The sequence below is a fragment of the Scomber scombrus genome, chromosome 15 (assembly GCF_963691925.1).
Source record: "Scomber scombrus chromosome 15, fScoSco1.1, whole genome shotgun sequence".
NCBI lineage: Eukaryota > Metazoa > Chordata > Actinopteri > Scombriformes > Scombridae > Scomber > Scomber scombrus.
The window spans coordinates 13,761,696-13,779,915 of record NC_084984.1 but is presented as its reverse complement, the minus strand read 5'-3'; the positions used below and the strand labels follow the sequence as shown (position 1 = coordinate 13,779,915).

General features: G+C 38.2%; 1 protein-coding gene across 2 annotated transcripts in view; it reads right to left on the bottom strand.

Annotated features, from left to right (window-relative positions):
- LOC133995186 (aryl hydrocarbon receptor-like) overlaps positions 1–18,220 on the bottom strand; it is a 32,966-nt gene that overhangs the window by 14,534 nt on the left and 212 nt on the right. The window contains exons 2-3 of one of the 2 annotated variants that reach the window (XM_062434506.1): positions 18,069–18,156; positions 9,796–9,974 (exon numbers count right to left, since the gene is read on the bottom strand). In XM_062434506.1, the coding sequence (XP_062290490.1) occupies positions 9,796–9,974; positions 18,069–18,127 (238 nt within the window). In that variant the 5' untranslated portion in view covers positions 18,128–18,156. Of the gene's footprint in view, positions 1–9,795; positions 9,975–14,921; positions 15,020–18,068; positions 18,157–18,220 lie in introns of those variants that run through there. The other variant, XM_062434507.1, reaches the window with a different exon arrangement.

Sequence of the window (18,220 nt, the reverse complement as noted above, 5' to 3'; positions counted from 1 at the left end):
TGTGTAATCTAATCTGTGATCACTGGCATTTAGTCAGCAATACCTCCTTTCCTTTCCTTACAGTAATGACTCTATGGCACGCCAACACACTTCCCTCCTCCCCCTCCTCCTCCTCCTCCTCCTCTTCCCACTCTCCCTTCCCTCCCCCCCCGTTTTTTTTAAAACAAACCCCCACACACACACACACACAAACCCAGGAATTTGCCTTGACATCTCGGTCTAGAGCTGCTTTCTCCAACAATCCCCGGTTTGTTGTTACAGGCTGAACTGTAACCACCTCAAGGGACCTGCTTCAATTGATGTAATACATCACTGTGTAGCCAAGCGTTAAGCTCAATGCGACACCGACAAAATCCAGCAATGTGCTAACTGATGTGAACGGCTAAAAACCAAATGGGACAGTTTTACTTGAAAGGTTGACTTGTCTTCTAACACTTTAATACAGAACCTGAACCTTGTAATCTGGCCTCCACTTCCATCCTTTCCTGCCTCCCTTCCTCTTCCTCTCCACTCTCTCCACTCTCTCCACTCTCTCCTCTCTCTCCTCTGCTCTATGGACTTTTTTTTTCAAGGAAGAGGGTTCACACGCAGAGTCAGCGCACCTCGCCAAAAAAGACGTGGGTCGGGAGAGGAGGGTCTGAAGACTTAACGGAGAGATTAAAACATTCAGATTCTGTGGAAAACAAACAGAGAGAGAGAGAGAGAGGAGGGGGGGGGGGGGGGGGTACACTCGCCGCTCTGTGAGGCTGCTGTAACATAGATTATATTTAAAAGATGGGATGACATGACAGCGTCCCAGAAGTAAGGCCAAAACATCTGGATTGCACCCTGCTGACTGGCTGCAGCATAGGTCATTAACCCCCCTTTTCATGTTAGCAGATGGGACATAGGCCATAGTGCACATTAAGTTTAGAGATGATTTCTCTCATTTTAGATCATTCTTATCACGCTGATGTTTGTTCACGTGTTTTTAATTATCTATATAATGTCATAAAAATCAATCATCATGATTGACAGTTGCCCTCGAACCAGATGCTGCAGAGCGAGTCGAGTGATCGCAGGAGTTTCTGATGATGCCGATATAATATACGTTGTTTTTATTTCTGATTCACACTCTAGCTTTAGGTCTCCTGGGTTCAATTGGTTTTCAGGGAGGTTGTTAGTTAAATTTAGGGGGGGGGGGGCTGGTCCCATCACTCTGGTTGCAAATCATGTCACACACGCAAGATGACGCAATTTTAGCTTCGCTTCGCATAGCGGGAAGTGGAGACGTTATCCATTTAATTCCCAGAAAACTCCCAAAATGAGGAAACTACGGTGGGAAAACTGGGATCGTCTCACTCCCATTACAAGAATGTTTTTCCTGCTTGAGGCTAAATTGGTCTTTAGGTCTGTCTGGTGGAGGAGGTTGTTCAGTGTCTTCTGTCAGCAGGGACGCGGCTGCAGCCTCGGCTCAGCCATCTGTTGTTCGCTTCGAGGTGTGTGGTCTCTGTGAGAGGCCTGGAGGGGTGTGCAAATATACACAGACTGCACCAAAACAGACACACACACACAAACACTGCGAGCACTCCCAAAATGTTCTCTTAGCAGATCTTTCTCATCAGTTTTCAATTAAAACAGATTCAGCACTTCATTTAGTGTTATTCCCACCCAACACAATCAACACCAAACCCAAAACAAATGACTTAAAATGTAAAAACTTGCTGCTTTTCTGCTTCTTTAATGTCTCTTCCACCATTTTCAGTCTCTTGAAATGCTCATTTGAACATTCACACGTGTCAAAATGAAGCTGTGTGTGTGTGCGCAGCGTACAGTATCCAGCGCTCAGCATCTCTGGCCTGTTTATGACTCAGCGGAGCAGACACAGATTTATCTCGCAGGAAAATGCAGCTGGAGGCCGAGTTAATGACAGCGCTGACCTCGCAGCGACCTCCTTCACCCCTTGTTATCGACAAAGACAGGAAGCAGACATGAACAGCCCGCTCGCTGCCCTCCCTCCCTGTGGTGTTACACTTCCTCGACCTGTTGCTACGGCGAGAAAGGGCTCACCATGGTAACCTCCACCCCTGCTGCAGCAGCAGCAGCAGCAGCAGCAGCAGCAGCATCACCTGGGACTCGTTCAGAGATGTCAAATGAAAGACGAATCTCTGCTCTAGATGTGACTTCTTATATTTTACTGAGTGTTTAGTTTAGAAGAGTTTATTATGTGTTCAGGGAGCACACATAATGTAGACTTTGCTGTCCTTGTTTCCATGTGTGATTGCGACAAACAGACACACAACAGAGGCCCTGAGTGTGTTTCTGCAGGGCTGACGTCAACCTCCACACCAGAAATACAGCAGCATTACTCACACACACACACACACACACACACAGCCAGACAAAAACAATCTACGGCACTAAAGGATGCACACAATATATTAATCAGAGGAGCTTTAGAAACTTTACCCGAGCTTTAAAAATGAATTCTGTCATCTTAAATGTAAAATCAGTGCTAGACTGTTGCACATTATATTCGTTATATTCTCTCTTTTCTGTATTTATTTATAGTTTATACATTTATTTATTTATTTTTTATCCCCTTAAGTTTACATATATACAAATGATACAGATTATACACTGTGGAAGTGGGAAAAACCCTCAGGAGGGGATTATTCTAGGAACTCTCCAGTGTGAGGATTAAATTAATCAAAGGAAAAATAGAGAAGTAAGATTGTTAAAAGGAAAGTCAAAAGAGAGATTAAGATTTCACAAGAGATACCGAGACAAGAGAACCTTCATTTTAAACCCTCTAAAGTTATAATACATGTTTGCATTTTTGCTACAGTTTAACCAAGCCTGGGAAAATGCAATTTCATGTGTTCATAGGCAGCATTTAAAACTGATAAGTATAAATGTTACAGTGATAAGATAATGATGAAGGTCCTTAAAGTTTGTTTCAACTTTATTTTGACATCAACCTTTACATAAACTGAGCTGACCAATGCCGCAGATTTAGTTTTGATAAGAACATTTTTTTTGTCAAGCAGCCAAAATAAACAGTCGTGCAGGTGTGAAGGTTCTCAAACCTCACCTGCAGCTCTGCGCTTCTTTCACTTTGTTGATTCAGGCAACAAAACTCAAGAGTTTAATGACACACAGACACAGCTAAGCTTTAAATAGTGTTAGTTTTCATTCATCTCCTGAACTTACAGCTTAATCTTTTACTGTGACGTCAGAGCTTTACTTCTTCATATCATATTTATATTCACTCTCTATCACAATTACCCACTTTATGCAGAAAATTAACACATCTAGCAAGCCTGTATCGATCTTAGTTTTAACATTATGAAGAATTTAAATGACAAAATTGTTTAAGATCTGTAAAAATGTTGGTAGGGATAATTCAGCGACACCTCCTCTCAAAGAAATGTGCTTACAAAGCTTAATTTCTTGATGAGATTTGTGAAAAAAAAGGAATATAATTATAGTTTGAACATGAATAAACACTTTCACTTTCAAGTGAAACGTTCAGCTGTGGTTAAAAAACATAGCTGGAGGAAAGCCTAATGATGGATGACAGTAAACAGACGAGTGTTTCAGAGTCAAACAAGAGATCTGTTTTCATCTTACACACTGTAACTACAACAGAGAGGCGTATCAGACAACAGCACTTCCCTGTTTTTGTTCTCTCACGATGTAACAACCTATTTAAAAAAAAACCCTCCCAACAATGAATTAAAGAGGGCATCAAAGATTGCGTGAGGACTGTGTGAAACTGTTGTTTCTGAGCCTTTGTTGTTCACAGCATCAGCCATGAGGCCTAAACATTAGTCCCATTATTCTACCCTGAACAAACATCCTCCACAATCAGAGGAAACTGCTGCCGAAGATTAGACGGAGAATTAGGAGAAATACAGGAGGCCAGCGAGAGGTCTTAATACAGTAATAATGGACAAGATCTGTATATAAAATCCTCCAAACTGTCAAACAAAGTGAAAACAAAGAAGAATCATTTGTACATCTGGAAAAATCATTTTTGGAAACTCATGCTTTCACTAAATCAATATTAGATATTGAAGTTAGTATTGGTATCTCTATGTACACTGTATCTAATCTTCTTTCTAGATAACAGAAAATTAAGTATACTAATTATGATCAATTAATATGCAATTATTTTTGTTATCTTGGGAGGAAAAATCTTCCTACAACATGTAAGTTATTCCCTGATAAATCATCACAATTTCTACCATTAGACACATAAACTGTCTTTATTTAGACATGATATGAATATGCTGATATTATGCAGGACTTAGGAGACTTAGGAGCAGGTGGCAGGTAAACAGTGTACAATGCACGGCCCTCGTACCTGTTTACAATCAGCTGTGTGTGTTGTAAACAAACCGGCTAGAGATGCATGCCCAAAACAAAAGCCCACATATCAGGTCGGAAGGTGAAACACACCTACTTTTAAACATTTGGACTTAAATATCAACAGGGTTTTTTTTTATTTATTTTTTTAGAAAAGTTCAAATATAAAAGTATAAAGGGATTCTTTTTTATTGTTTCTAAAACTAAGCACTCTATTTAAGAAGCACAATCAAAAGCTTTCTGTAATGCACTTTATTTTAAAATGCCATCTTTATTTGATATAAGAAAAGAACATGTATTTTATCTTCTTTTTTTATTCTTATTTTATCTGATTTATTATTTATTTGAATCCAGCAAGTGCAGTGTAAATACTAATAAATGAATTATTTTTATTTGACAGTCTACAATCTAGCCACTAGACACAGATGCTGATTTAACTACAATGCTACTTCAAGGTACTGAAAAATAACACGGACATTATGATGTTTACGGACATTCGCTTGAGGAAATGTTCACAAACTGGACTTCAGTGAATTTTAATTGAATACTTCTAGTCTGTTGCATCCACAGAGGGACAAAGCTACAACGCAATCTGAGAACAAATGAACAAAAAGCTCTAAAAAGTCGTTGTTGTCTTTATTTAAGGACTAATGTGGGATATTGCATTGTACTGTATGTTCCTGTCATCATGTTCAGCCACTGTGTTTATGCACAACCTTTGGTCTTTACGCTGTAGTTAAAGATGTGAAACTTATATCAACCAGGAAATGAATCAGTCTGCAGAGTCAAAGGTCAAAACTACATACTCTGCTGCATTGTCTGTACTATTAGATTAAAAAAGGGCAGATACTGTACACTTTTCATGGGCCACTGAAGTAAAAATGAACAAGCTCACAGATATTAGATTCTGCACTGCGTGAGCAAATCTGGGTCAAAATGATTTAGTATCACCACTTTATATATTTTAAAGCCCTAAAGGAAAAAAAAACAAAAAGCTCTGTTCCTTCGAGCAAGTAGATAAGACATAATAGAATCTGGAGCTTAATCAAGCCATTAACAAGCTATTTGAACAGGATGTATCATGTAGTTCCCAAACGAGATAACAAAGCACTGTTGAAACTTGAAACCTGTTTTTGGCTAAGTCCACCTCCCTGCAAATCTCATACTATCTCCACAACTCTGTCTCAGAAATGGTAATAATAAAGACAATCCTACAGGAGCTTCAGTAAATCTGTTACTAAGATGCATCAGGTCCACCTCACTTTAAAAAGAATCCTATTTACAATAAAACATTTCATAGGGTACATTTAAGGTTTACAAGCAGCGTTGAGGAATATTAGACTTCTTCAGCCCTCGGTTTCGCCTCTCAGGCACAGAAGAGATTGCTGTTATTTACTCACTTATTGCAGGAGATTTTTGGGGCTGTAAGCAGGCTGAAGGGGGGATACAGCAGTCCCTATTCAGGGCTTTAAAAAAGTCCTTCTACTTCTTCTGCATGTTTTCCAGGTAAGTTAAAAACAACAAATTCTGTACATTACACAGGGTTTACTTTTTAAGTCTGGGGCTCAACTGAAATATCATTATTTAGAGCCTGTATGCAGCCAATCAGTTCAGCCTCTGTCTGAAACAGGCCATTTAAAGCTCCTGTCTCTTTAAGCCCCCCCCCCCCCCCCCCTTAATGAGCCCACTCTGTTCTGAATGGTCAGCTTCAGGAAGCTTCTGCCGGCTGCAGATGCTACGTAAACAAACTATAGTAGCGGGATTGCACTTCTTTTTTTCGTTAATTACTTGAAATGACAACTTCTTAAAACACATTTTCGAGCTGAAATCCGAGCAGAAATATGAAACTTAGCGAGCGACTAGCTGATGTCAGCTCATTGACAAGGTAGAAATAAAGGTTGCGTTCGTCTTATAAGTAGTATAAATTTAAGTAAAGTTAGTGCAGTAGTAGTAATCCGAGCAGAAATATGCGAGTCGACAACATGAACAAAACATGGAACAAACTTAGCGAGCGACTAGCTGACGTCAGCTTGTCGACAAGGTAGAAATAAAGGGTTGAATTTGTTTTAAAGTATCATTTTAAATAGTTAGTGCAGTAATAAATGCAGTAAACTTACATAACATTTGTACTTTCTTTGTTATAACTAATTTCGCCATCATTTATCGGCTTTTTTAAATACATACTGTAGCACAAAAAGTAAGGAAATTTGTATGGTTCTTCCACACACTACTAAGGCTCCTGTTTGCTTAATGAATACATTGTTAAATTGCCAATATGTCTTGTTTCTTCAGACTTCAGTCGTCCACCAAACAAGAATCAATAGCAGAATAAGCTGAACATTGGCAAAGAGAAGATTTGGCACATTTTTCATTGGCGCAACCCACATACTCAGCTCTGCTGCTCATCCCACAAATGTTCCTTACAAATTTGGCTCCATTTAAAAAGAAAATAAACAGGCTTTTCAACAGTATAAGATTTATTGCCAAGAAGCATTGTTACAACAAAGAAATAATCTACCAAACACAAATTTCCCTACTTTTTGTGCTATGTTTATATTTATTTAATGACTCACAAAATACAAAAAATTAACGTTTCTCACAATAAATCCCTAATACTCCATCATTTCTAAACCCCTCCAAACAAAATTTCTCCAACAATATTAGCCATAAATATTGCTACTATCCTCCAATGTTCGCTGTACTTTCGTCTCACAGCACAGATAACATACAAGACCAATACTGTATTTATTTGCTTTATTATATAAACATGTATAAAAGCAGAAAACAGCCCCTCATTGTCAAAAACAGCAGGTGTGTCGTCTCTGACGTCCATCTATTGCTTTTTTTCCCTCTATCTCGCTCATGTGTGACGCACGTTAACTGACATTATACAAGACGACGGTGGTGTTTGACGACAGCTTGTGTGTGATGTCGGGCTGAGCCAACATCAAAGTTGAGGTTGAGATAACGTGTTCGGGGGCAGAACGTGCTGATGTAGATACCGTCTTCATCTGATAGGCCTAAAAAAAATGGAGCGAGTCCAACAATCTTTTACTCTCATTTTCACTACGAAACGTCTTTCTTATTCATCTCATACTAACTTATTGTAACCTTTATGTTAAGTTAGATATGTTTTAGTACATAATCTTCATTTTTTAAGGAGGTTATTGCATCACAGCTTCAGTGTATCCCTGTTTCTATACTAGCAATGGTGGGAAATAAATTAGCAGTAGGCTAATGCCAAGCTACAGCATGTTCAAATCAAACGTCACCGTTCAAACGTCACCAATCAAACATCTGTACAGCCTTGTCAGGAGCCCTCATGTCGTGCCACAGTGCTTCAGAGCCCACTGCAACCCACTCTCACTGGCCCCTACCCAACCCTCACCGGCCCCTACCCCCACCCCACCCCTCTGCTCCAACGGCGATCAGCAAGCTGATAGCAGAACCAGAGAGACACAAAAAAAGAGAGAGAAAGGAAAAGCTTGCTGGTGTTAAAATGGTGTAGAACCAGTTACTTATAATCCAAAAGCGCCTGAAACACACATTCATTCACTAAGCTATAATGTGACAATGCCTTCAACCACCTTCCACCTTTGACTGTGTGTGTGTGTGTGTGTGTGTGTGGTATTGAGTTGTAGTTGATCAGCAGCAGAATAAGGACCTTACTGTTAAAGGATGCTGCTACAGTCTCATGTTCCTCTGCCTAGACTCCCATCTGCCCCACGGCACACTCTCCTGTTTCCCTCCCAGCAGGCCAACTATTCATTATTCACTGTGTCAAGTTGCGTCTCTGACACCCTTAAACACTCTGAGCTCAGCCACAAAAATGTCTGGAGCAGCATATTTGCACACCTGACACACACAGAGCCTCACACTGTCTCTCACTTTCAATATTTCACACACACATATTCAAGTTTCGTTTGACATTTTTCTATGTAACTAATATGGTAGGTTCAGTTTGTTCCAAGTCTGTCTTAAAACTTAAAAGTAGTCAGGTGTCCATATTAACATAGAAACAATTTTTTCTTGCTGGAATCATTCCTCCTGATCATTAAAATATTTCCTCCAGATTCGCTTACAATATAAGTGATGAGGGATATAATGCACAGTCCTCATTTTGAGCAGATTTTAAAGTAGATGATCAGCTTCCATTGAGCTTCAGCAGTCTGAGTTAGTCATATCAAGTGGATATCTGACACATTTACAGTCTTTTTAGCATCAAACTCCCTCTTAGTGTTTCCCTGTTGAGCTGTGGTGGAAGTATAGTAACAAAAAGAGGAACTTTGGCACTAAAAACACTAACGTTGAAACATAGAAGACTTGATTTGACTTGATATTAGCTTCAGATCAACTTGCATAGAAGGAAGACTGTGGATTTTGTCCTCCATCTCTTACATTATAAATGCATTATGAAGGGATTTTCTAATGGTCAGTATGAACAGTAGGAATGATTACAGCAAGAAAAACAGTGTTTCAGTGTTCATCTCTCTGTCTTAAATTGTGAATCTATCCTTTAATTTTTACTCTTAGGGCACTTTCAGACCTGTGCTTTTTAGTCCGGTTGAATCAGGCTCTTCGTTTTTCTTCCTGGGAGTGATTTGTTTCTGAACACAGTATTTGTACTGTGGTGCAGACCTTAAAATCTGTGCTGAGAACCTTTTGAGGAGGTGGTCTCAATCCAGTCGCAAACTACGCAACTACTAACTAGGTTTGTTTGTAGTGGGATTGTATCCAACCTTGATCAAACCAAACTACTTCAGCTGTTTAGCTCACACTCACCAAACTCTGTTTCTCCAACTTTGCAACATGCGATTATCTCGTAAACTCAATAAAAGAAACATCATACTTTCTACCCATAAATTGGCATTCAAGAGGACTGCTGGACTCGTTAATTTCTCTGCAATCGGAAAGTAACAATCATTTGTGAAACGGTACAATAGCTGGAGAGGTCCGACATGGACTAGCACAACCAAGAACGTTCAATCTTGCCAGAGGACCTTCTTCCTGTGTTTACACTGTTTTACCACCTAAGACTCATCTGACCAATGAGAAGAGTGAACGTTTACCATCTCATCCACTGACACAGACCAAAGCAAACAAACTAGAGCTGCAACTAACGATTGTTTTCATAATTTCTGACAGCCCCGAACGTCTTGGTTTATCCGTCCAAGAGCTCAAAACCCAAAAACATTCAGTTTATCATCACAGAAGATGAAGAAAACCGTAAAATCCTCATGTTTGTGAAGCTGAAACAAGCAAATATTTGGAATTTGTACTTAAAAACCTCTAGTGGATTATCAGAATTGTAGTTTAATTTTCTGTCGATGAACTTATTGACTTATCGACCGATCATTGCAGCTTTATAGGTTTTAAAACACCATCATTACCACAATTATCTGACTGTGCTCACAAAACTGTGCACATGAGGTAGAAGTCACTGACCATGGAAGTAACTCTTAACTTTGAGGTATCCCACACTGAGCCGCAGCACCGACAGTTTGTCCAAGCGACCTCTGACCTCGTCGGAGAAGGGCAGCATGCTGGTCAGACGGTCCAGCTCTATATTCAGACGGTCCCGGTGACGTTTGGACGGATTGGTCTTGACAGGCGGAGGTTTTACACTGAAAAGAAAAAGACACACAAGACACAAGAGGATATGTTCAGAGAGATTCTTCTTGCTAAAACATGTTTTCTCAGCTTGAGAATCTGCAACACAGAAGAATTTCCATCTCAGATTTAAAGTAGGAGTTTGTGGTACGACGTAGATCTGAAACTCGGAGACCTTTGTGTGTCATACTGTGTCAACAATACGTCAGTTAAAAATTCCAGTTTTGAATTTCTAAGAGACAATGTGGGCCGCTGCCCAAATAAACTCTGAACCACATCAAAAGAAGCTCAAACTTCCTGTTTTTAGGAGCCAGGAGCAGAGGCTGAGAGTGAGGTTCATACTTTTATTATTACAAGAGTGAAAAACACAGAGAGAGAGAGAGAGAGCGAGAGAGAGAGAGAGAGATGTTATTTGATAAAACACTGGTCAGCACATTTGAATCTGTTAGGCTCGGACATATGTTCAGAGCGAATACCAGGAAACATTAGATTTACTGAGAAGTCTTTATTTAAATGAAGCCCACAAAGTTCAGTGGAAATCAGGCTGTGACAATGAACAAGCAGATTAGTTTGAGTTGGTCTGTTTCAATGAGATCTGCATGAGCTAAAGCTAATGACAAAAACATTACAGTGACCTAGAACTGACACAGCTCTGAAGAAATTTAAGTGTGAAATAGAAAATGTAGCTCAATAGCTTATTTTGTTTAGTCCTGCTTGTATCAAATTCACAAGTAACAAAACTAAGAGTCAACATCCATGATAACCAATCTTTGAGCTAAATGCTAATGTAAACATGCTAACATGCTCACAGTGACAATGCTAATAGAGCTGCAATGATTAGTCAGGTAGTCTGTTAGTCAATCAGCAGGAACTTAGCTATTTTGATATTCAAATGATCATTCATGTAATTTTTTAAGCAAAAACATCAAATATTAGCTGGTTTTAGCGTTTAAAATGTGATTACTTTATGTTTTTTTCATTGTCTGTGGTAATAAACTGAATATCTTTTGGTTTTGGACTGTTGTTCAGACAAAAAAACATTTGCAGACATCAACTTGGGCTATGTTTTGATATTTCATAGACAAAGTGACTAACTGAAACAATATTGGGCAGATTGTTCTACAATGAAAATAATTATTAGTTGCAGGCCTAAATGCTAATATGCTAATGCTAAGCAGGTGTAAGTTAATGTTTACCATGTTCACCACATTTCAGTTTTAGCCTCTTAGCATGCCAACATTTGCTAATTCATAGTTAAACACAAAGTACAGCAAATGCTGATGAGAGTGTTGTCAGTTTTAAAGATATTTGGTCATAAACTAAAGTAACATTTCGACCTGATGATGTCGCTAGAAGAGTCAGGGGCTCACCAAAGAGATACCAATTCATCCTGAAGAGGAACATGAGCCATGAATGTTTGGACTAGAGCTGCAGATCAACAAGAAACTAATTGGCAACTATTTTGATAGTCGATTAACCATTTTGAGTAGTTATTTAAGAAAAAAATGTCCAAGTTTGCAGCTTCCAGCTTCTCAAATGTGAATAATTTATGATTTTTTTTAGTCCTCTATGACAGTGAACTGAGTATATTTGAGTTGTGGGCAACACAAGACATTGGAGGATTACAGGCCTTATTACTCAAACTGTTCTTGTGTTGATAGTTCATATTCATATTGTTAGTGACATATTAGTCATAAAGTATTCAGGATCCAGTGTGAACATCGCAACGTCCTTAAATGACACATGCACAGGTTTAATTGAAATGTGGGCTGCATGCGTACAAGAATAAAAACAATAGCAGACTATAAACATGGATATCATGGCTGTGCTCATAACCACGTCAAGCATTATTTGTTGTGGAGGTTGCCAGACAACACAAACACTGAATGATGATGGCAGGTGATACGTGAAGAGAAATGAGACATTAAAAAAAAAAAAAATTAAAAAACCACCACATGAACTCCGATCTGAGCCTTTTTTACATCGGTATCTGCTTATCCAGAGATGAATCAGATCTAGAACCACATATGCAAGTGGCCCAGATCTGATAGGAAAGAATCAGATTTGGTTTGTTCACACTTCTGTCTGATTTACGTCACTTGGAGACAAAAAGAAAAGAAAAAGAAAGGATTTATAGCCTACTTTTGCATATAATATCAATGCAGCCAAAGTGGTGGAGTGACCATCTGATGGATGCTGGCCTTCCTGAGAGACAGAACCACCAGATTACCTCCAAAACACAGAATTACATCATGATGTATCTGCTGCTCTTTCACTTGGCTTTTGCCATTACTACGAATTACCGCAGCGTGATTCCTCTCCGACATGTCTCGACACGCAGCTGCCCTGTCTGCCCCATACCTCCTTCGCTAAACACAGAGATCTAAGAAACGCGATGGAGGGAACAAAAGCAGACAGGAATGAAGAGCGGGGTGAGAAAGATGAAACGGCAAGACAGAGAAAGAGAGGACAGAGAAGTAAAATATCAAGAGTTAAGGAGGAAGAAAGAGGAGGAGGAAGAGGAGGATGGAGCAACTGAGAAATGTGTTATCTGTCAGCTGCTGGTGAATGACAGCAACACAATGTGATCACAATACATGACTGAAACATGCTATAGATTCATTTTTAGGGCTGCAACTGACTAATATTTCCATTTTTTGATTAATTGATTAATTGTTTAGTCTATAAAATGTTCGAAAATAGTGAAAAATGCTGATAAAAACCCAAATATATACAATTTAAAATCACATACATAAAAAAAAGCAGCACATCTTTACAATTAATGAACTTGAATCAATGAATGCTGCACTTTTGCTGACTTAAAACCACTAATTGATTATCAAAATAATTTATTTTCTGTCTATTGATTAGTTTGAGCTCTAGTTATTTAAAAAAAAAAAAACAGTAGTTTCTAATTGTGACAAATAATTTGCAGCTAAAGCTAAAGTATTGATCAGTTTATATCTAAAAGTGCTGTATTAATCAATGAATTATAGTACAGTTATAGTGTTATAGTATTACAGTATTATTATTAGAGTTATAGTACAGTATAGGCCAACAAAAAAACCCTCAAAGTAAACAAAAGTATATACAATTTACGGAACTAACTCTGAATAAAACTGTTAAAAGATGTGAGCAAGGTGTTAAAATGACTTTACATTTTCTTTATGAAGAGAGGTTTGCTCACCATATATAGACACCTTACATACAGACACCTTACATTTACATTTGCCTCCTTTAACAGCATAAAGCAATATTCACATGTAAATCTCACGCTGTTAACTGATGCTCTCATGCATCACTGTGGTCAGTAAATGAGCAGCAGGTAGGAGTTTACTGTTAAAGCGCATGACTCACACTGCTGCTGTTTTATACACACGCTGGCAGGTACAGAGACTGAAACTGACAAATCATAGTAAAGTTAACCCACAGAGGAAATTTTTAAGTCCACCTCCACTCAAAAAAATGTAAAGTTTTTGTGACTTTACTTGGAAGTTTGAGCTTCACTGTGCAGAATTATGAACAGTAATCAAAAGTTTGGACACAGTTTCCTATCCACTTCAATGAGAGAGTAACAGTAATATTAAATAGATATATTAAAGGTACACTGTAGAGTTTTATGCATCCTTAAAGTGAAAATTCACCACTGAGAATACGTTGATTTCTTTAAACTAGGTCACCTATGTGGCAGAAATGTGCAATTATTTTTGAAATTGTTGCTCTATGAGTTGAGAAAACTGAGAAAAAGGTTGTAGAGTGTCTGTATCGCTCTTGAAGGAGGAATCCTACAACTACCAGATTGCATTGCGTTTAATCCCATCTAATCAGCTGCTGATGGTGTGTTTACAGAACGCAGGAGGTAGCAGAGTGAGTAGAGACAAAGTGTTATATCTCTTTACTCAGGCTAATTTTCATTTACAAAACATCTCAACGAGTCTGGATATATCGTACCGGTTCCTTTTCATGCTTGATAAAACCCTGGATACTGTCACAGCAAACTTTTGTCACAGTACACGTTTGTGAATTAGTGTGTGTGTTTGTTTGTGTGTGGTGTGGTATGGTGGGGGGCTGCAACTTTGCACAAATTTGTGAATTATTATGATTAGGTGTGGTGGGATATGGGGATGATAATGTTTGTAAAATTACATCGAATTCTGTCATTAGTTTATTGTTCCACCTACCTGCAAGGGACTTAAATAGCAATTTTGCCAAAACCTGGTACAATGCACCTCTCTTTGCTTTATACAAGGTTTGATAATGTTTTATTGTGCACTATCCCTGTCTAAATAAAATAACATTACATTATAAAATAAACCGTCTGCTGGACTTAGATATGTGGATCAGTGCAAGCCAACTGAGTGTTAAACACAAGCCAGAACACTGTCAGAGCTGCTGGTACGCAGTCAAAAAACCCTAATTTGGTTTGGGAAACAATCATGGATGAAATGGTGAAAAACTGCAAACAAAAATAGTTTCTTTTGCCTATTTCAAAGTCTGATATAATATTATGTCAGTAAACAGTCGGGTTCATTAAAACACTGCAAAGTTTTCTGTCCTGTCTCTCTTTCGGCTGCCACTGTTAAGGGTTCACGTGGTCGCTTTCTCCTCCACTCTGTTTGATTCCACAGCACGATATTCGGCCTCGTAAGTTGTTATAGTAACACTACGTCTCTGCCCTAACATTATATTATAAAGCTAGTTATTTGTTTGTCTAAGATTCAGATTTTCTGTCCACATGAGGCTCGAAATTCTCTGATTCATTGACAACAGAATCACGTAGAAACTCAGCAGTTGCGATGGTCGCTTCTTTCTCCAAACTCTGTTGTATCTGACTCCACAGAGTGATATTTAACTTCATATCATAAAACAAATATGCTGATATTTTTCAGCAAGATACTTTAGTTTCTGCTTTCCCCAGTCGGTAGCGTAACATGGTAGACGGAGTGTTTTGAGAGACTAACCTTTGATCGTCGTTGAGCGCTCCACGACAGAAAATCAGAGGCCGAGACTAACAAAAAATCAAAGCTGAAATATCCTGTAGTTCTTCTTTTCCCCCGACTGCGTCACTGTACATGTAAAATGACGGCACTGGCGCCAGAAGAACAGCAGATGTTGCAGCTGCACCCCAGAGACACAGAAAATTAACAACTGCTGTTGATGTTCACACTATATTTCTAATTTGGATAGCTTGATATTAGGTTGAAAATCTGCGAAGTCATCCTTTAATATCTGAAAACATGTTGTATGCATTTACAGCAAATATTTACGTAGCTTTTTTTGTGTGTGTTTTGAACCTGGATTGTTTGACTTTCGACAGGCGGCTGCGTACACGTGTACAGATTTCACTCATAAAACTAATAAAGAAGCTCACTGGAAACTTGTTTGTTATGATCCTGGAGCCAAGTTAAACATTTGGCTGATGGTTTGCTGTCCTCGCTGTGGTACAAAAAGTATCACTTGGCTCCAGAGCCAGAACTGCCAGTTACCCACAGAGTCAGGTTACCAGGCAGCTAATGTGTCTGTGGTGATAATTTGGCACACTCCTCTTTTTTACACTGTCAAAAATATAAAACAGGTTATAATACAGGAAGAAAGCTTGAATATAACTTTCATTTTAAAAAGGCTCGTTATGGTGGTGTCTTGTTTTCAGAGACTCATCTTGAATTATCTGTCGAGTCTGGTTGTTGCAACAGCAGGGATCACAAAAATATGGATTGATAACTTCAATAATAATCAAAGGAATAACAAACCATTCCCAGCACTGTGTGCCCTCTAATATGTATAATGAATGAATAATTACAGCGAGAATACTGACGCTGTTTGCATAATACTGACTTCTTCTGCAAAAAACTGCTAACAGTGCAGATGAATATACTGTGCATCTGCAGTCATACTTTATAATATGCAGACATTTGTTTAAAATGCAAAATGTTTCAGATGATTGATCTCTACAACCCTAATTTCAATTTTATCTAATGCCGTACAAACAAAGTAATCTTAGGCGTAGAAGCATAAAAATAAAGCTACTTGTACTTTTCCAGATGTGTAGCTATCTTAAAATGAAATACATTACATAATATGACTTGACTAGTTTACATACTTAGATTAGTGCTGAAACAAGAACATTAATCGATTTAGACAACTGAGAGAAAAATATTCTAAAGCTATTTCGGCAAATGTCCAAGATAAAATGCCAAATATGGAGATTCCAGCTTCTCCAATGGGAATATTTTCTGGTTTCTTTGGATTGTGGATGGTTGGTGGACTTTGGGAAAACAGCAATCAATGTTTCACAATTTTCTTACATTTTATAGACCAAACCACGAATCAATTAATCAAGTAAATCACCAATCGACAAATGATTCAATAGTGAAAATAATAATAATCTTAGTTGCAGCTCTGTTTGAAGGCAACTACAACTGTCAGATAAATGTAGTGGACAATATTACCCTCTGAAATGAGAAGTAGAAGTATAAATGAACATGAAATGGAAATGCTCCAGTAAAGAAGAAGTACCAAGAAACTAAACTTAAAAGTACAGTGCTTTAGTGATTGCACAATTACTTTACACTTCACAAGTAGGTGAAGAGTCTCATCATGCAGGATGTTTCATGTTGTTTTGAAGTCTGTCACTGCAGCCTTTGACCCAGTGGTGGAGGAAGTCTTCACATCCTTTACAGAAGTAGAAGTACCAATACAGCAATGTAATAATACTCTATTACAAGTAAAAGTCCTGCACGAAAAAGCCTACATAAGCAAAGGTAAATAAGTATAATAAGCTCGATGTAGTATGCAGTATTACAGTAAAAGTACTGCAGTATTATGAGTGATGTAGTATGCAGTATTACAGTAAAAGTACTGCAGTATTATGAGTGATGTAGTATGCAGTATTACAGTAAAAGTACTGTAGTATTATGAGTGATGTAGTATGCAGTATTACAGTAAAAGTACTGCAGTATTATGAGTGATGTAGTATGCAGTATTACAGTAAAAGTACTGCAGTATTATGAGTGATGTAGTATGCAGTATTACAGTAAAAGTAGTGGTTTGGTCCCTCTGACTGATATATTATTATATATGACATCATTAGATTATTAATAGTGAAGCATCAGTGTTAGAGCAGCATGTTACTGTTGTAGCTGCTGGAGGTGGAGCTAGTTTACATTACTTTATATACAGTTAGCTAGTTTAGTCCAGTGGTTCCCAACCTAGGGGTGGGGCCCCTCCAAAGGGTCAGCAGATAAGTGTGAGGTGTAGTGAGATGATTAATGGGAGAGGAAAGAAGAAAAAACTAAGTTTGGATACACAAATGTGTTTTCAGTTTTTGGACTTTTTCTCTAATCTTTGATTTTTGCTGAAATATTGGATGATTTGAACTTCTATTGAAATGAAACCATGTGAGAAATTTAGAGGGAAAAATCACTATTTGGTGGAGCTGTTAACACCTGAAATGTGAGCCTGACTACACACTGCTTTTTAGTTTCATCTTTAAAAAATTGTTGTATTTTAAAAGCGTGTTATATTATCCATTGTGGTCAAATCTTCATCTTGAAAAGTAACTAAAGCTGTCAAATAAATGTAGTGGAGTAGAAAGTACAATATTTCCCTCTGAAATGTAGAAAGTAGCATCACATGGAAATACTACTTCAAGATTACACTTCAGTAGATGTACTCCGTTACTTTCCACCCCCTTGCTTTGCCCAAACACACAACCATCAAAATAAGCTCTGACTGCAGCCACCATCACCTGCCCAAATTCACCTTATCTGCTGCTGACGTCACTACGTGCGTGACAGAAAGTGGCTGGAGGTGAGCTGTGTACCTGCCTCTCTATCCGGAAATCACGATTCATACTATGGTACTGAGTCATGTCTTTGTGGAAACACGAGGTGGAGAGAGGTGCTACTCATCATCATCAATAATAATAATAACAATAATTATAACAGCATCATATTGATTAGGTTGTTTATAAGTGATTGATCTATTGATAGTGTGCAGCATTGAAGCCTATGTGCCTTTTTAAAGCAACACTGCAGCTCATTGCATAGCCTGTGGTAATGTATAAGTACAAATAATTAAAAATAAAGTTATAAAAGCTTTAAACTTACTTTTTCTGCTCAGGCTTCTTCCTCCTCTTGGTTGCATATACTCCATTATTCCCCAGCATGTTTGCAAACAACTTTCTTTTTACTTTCACTTTAAAAAAAAAAAAAAAAAAAAAAGGTAAGATAAAGATCTCCACAACAAGAAACGTTCAAAC